This window comes from Beta vulgaris, chromosome 9, assembly GCF_026745355.1.
Source record: "Beta vulgaris subsp. vulgaris cultivar EL10 chromosome 9, EL10.2, whole genome shotgun sequence".
In the NCBI taxonomy this organism is placed as follows: Eukaryota; Viridiplantae; Streptophyta; class Magnoliopsida; order Caryophyllales; family Amaranthaceae; genus Beta; species Beta vulgaris.
In genome coordinates, this window is record NC_079210.1 from 36,995,364 (window position 1) to 36,998,382 (window position 3,019).

Sequence of the window (3,019 nt, forward strand, 5' to 3'; positions counted from 1 at the left end):
AATGCTTTGCTAGATGATATGGTAGAGGTATGTAGGGATGATGAGGAGGATGAAGTAGCAGGAGAAAGGGTCAGGAATGAGGTTAGTATGCAGAGTAAGGAGGTAATGGGTGTAAAAGGGCATGGGCTGATCACCCCTATCCCTAATGGATAATATTATAACTTGGAACATAAGAGGGCTGAATAACTGTGTAAAGCAACAAGAAGTGAAGAAATTTGTCCTCTCCCATAATGTTAAGTTATTCAGCCTTCTTGAGACTAGGGTAAAGTCACCTAAAATGGGACAAGTTTACACTAACTTATGCCCAGGGTGGTGCTTTACCCATAACAATTCATGTCATGAAAATGGAAGAATAGTAGTGGGTTGGTGGCCTGGCTCTTTTTCAGGTGAATATTATGATGATGAGTAGCCAATATATTCATTGTGAGATCAAACCTATACAAGGGGTTGGTGGCTTTTGTTGCACATTTGTATATGGTTTCAGGGGTGCACTTTGGACTAGTTTAAGAATGATTGCAGGTAACTGTAGGGGTCCTTGGGTTTTTATCGGTGATTTTAATGCTCTTTTCAGGTAACTGTAGGGGTCCTTGGGTTTTGAGGATAGTGTTGTGAGAGTAGCTGACATTACTCCTATGCAAAGTTGTATTACTGAATGTGAACTTGCTGATGTGAAATCGACTAGCAGGCACTTTACTTGGAACAATAAGCAAGATGGGTTGGATAGAGTATACTCTAGGATTGATAGAGTACTAACAAATAGTTCCTGGTTGGATACTTATGAACTGGCTGAAGTTGTTTTCCTCCCTGAAGGGAATTTTGACCATGCTCCAACACTGCTGTGTATCTACCCTGATAGCCAGCAAAAAAAGCCTTTCAAGTTTTGCAATTATTGGTGCAATTATCCTGCAACGTTAGAGGCTGTGCAGAGGGCTAGCTTGGAGGATGAATGTAGTAGGGGGGCCTATGTTTAGAGTAGTGGAGAAACTAAAATAAGTGAAAAGGGAGCTGAGAAGCCTGAAGAATAAATTAAAGCTAGAGAAGAGTTAGATGCAGCCCAGATGGCTCTTTATGCTAACCCCAGTGATGTTGCAATTATCAAGAATGAAAAGAAAGCTAGGGAGAAGTATAGAATTGCCAAGAAGCATCTGTGTGCTATGTTGCAACAAAAATCAAAGTTCACTTGGCTCAAGTGTGGGGATGAGAATACAAAGGTGTTTTACCAGGCCGTTAGAGCTAGAAGAAGCAGGAATAAGGTGCATGCTATTCACAACTGTGCTGGTGAGTGGTTGAATTCCCAAGAGAAAGTAAACGAAGCTTTTCATGACTTTTATAAAGCCTTGTTCACTGAAATGAAGTGGATACAACCTGTTTTTGATTTATTGTTGAGCAAAGGTCAGAAACTCAGTAAGGAGCATATGAGAATGTTGAACTGCCCCTTTAATAAAGATGATGTTAGACGAGTTATCTTCAGCATACAAGATGACAAAGCACCTGGTGCAGATGGTATGAACATTTATTTTTTAAACATAGTTGGGGGATTATAGCGGATGATGTTGCTGAAGCAGTCCTGGATTTTTTCAAAATTGATCAGCTACTTAGGGTTATAAATGTCACTACTCTCACCCTTGTGCCAAAAGTTCAATGCCCTGCCAATGTGTCTGAGTTCAGGCCCATTGTCTGTTGCTCTGTGTTATATAAATGAATAACAAAGCTCATGAGTGAAAAGATTAATAAAGTGCTGACTGATACAACACATCTCTCAAAAGAAAAGGTTTACCGGAAGTAAAAATTAACTCTACTTGTCCTATCCCTAGAATTTTGGTAGTAGAGTCATTTCCCATGTAAAGAACTTCATCTTCAACCTCCTTGAAGGTATTGAATAGAGATTTCTCCTTGCGTACATGTCTAGCTACTACTGAATCGAACGACTAAGCACGATCATCCTGCACACAAAAGATTTCAGAAATCACACACCCCTTATCATTAGATGAATTAGGTGAAATTTGTGTACACATACCTTCTTTGGTATTAGGTTGGCTTAACTCGCCATTCCCATTCTTCTTGCTCATTTTCTTCTTCCAGATGGTACAATCCTTCTTGAAGTGACCGATTTTACCACAATCCCAACAACCTAGTTGATCTCCTCCACCAAACTTGGGCTTCTTACCTTGGTTTTCTTTGGTGAAATTGTTTCCCCTCTTCATTGGATTGGAAGACTCTTTTGATTTTCCATCATCCACCATGTTAATAGTGGATGAAACCGGATTTGCATCCCTTTGTCCATCTTGAACCCAAATGTCCTCTTCAATCAGAATATGGGCACCCAATTGATCAACATTTATATCATCCTTTTTATGCTTAAGAAACTTCCTTACAACATTACAAGTAAGTGGCAATTTGTCAATAATAGAGGAAACTACAAAGGTGTCATCAATCACTTATGTTGTGTTTTTTAAAGTTCTCTTACATTTTTTTGGATTTCATGAAATTGTTCCATAATAGGCCTTGAATCGACCATTTTAAAGTTATTGAAATTACTAACAAGATATTTCTTGCTAGAAGCATCCTCGGCCATATACTTCCTTTTTAAATCATCCCAAAGAATCTTAGCGAATTCAACAAATTGATAAACATCAAACAAAGTGTCGGACATACCGTAAAGAATGTGACCACGGTATATGTAGTCATCGTTCTCCCACTTGTTCCTCCTCCTTGTGGCCTCCAATGTCTCATTTTATTACAACTCGGGTTCTGGGGTGCTTAAAACATATGCCACAATAAGAGAGGTGAGAAGGAAATGCATCTTCTTTAGCCATCTACGAAAACCCACGTCCTCAAACTTGTCTAGTTTGTGAAAATTCGTTGTCATCTCACGAACAGTAGCCATCTTCGATAAATATTACTTTTGGATTGTTAGGATTACTATAAGGACATTACAAGGATCACAAATTTGATTACTAGAAATAACAATGAACAATATTCTAGGCGCGATTCACTTTCTCAAAAGTAATATTTCGGC

General features: G+C 38.8%; 1 protein-coding gene across 1 annotated transcript; it reads left to right on the top strand.

Annotated features, from left to right (window-relative positions):
* Positions 1–1,058: 1,058 nt before the first annotated feature.
* LOC125493634 (uncharacterized) lies at positions 1,059–1,702 on the top strand. The gene is made up of 2 exons (XM_048637110.1): positions 1,059–1,503; positions 1,545–1,702. Exons 1-2 carry the CDS (start codon positions 1,059–1,061, stop codon positions 1,700–1,702), a joined length of 603 nt encoding a protein of 200 aa, XP_048493067.1.
* Positions 1,703–3,019: the final 1,317 nt, after the last annotated feature.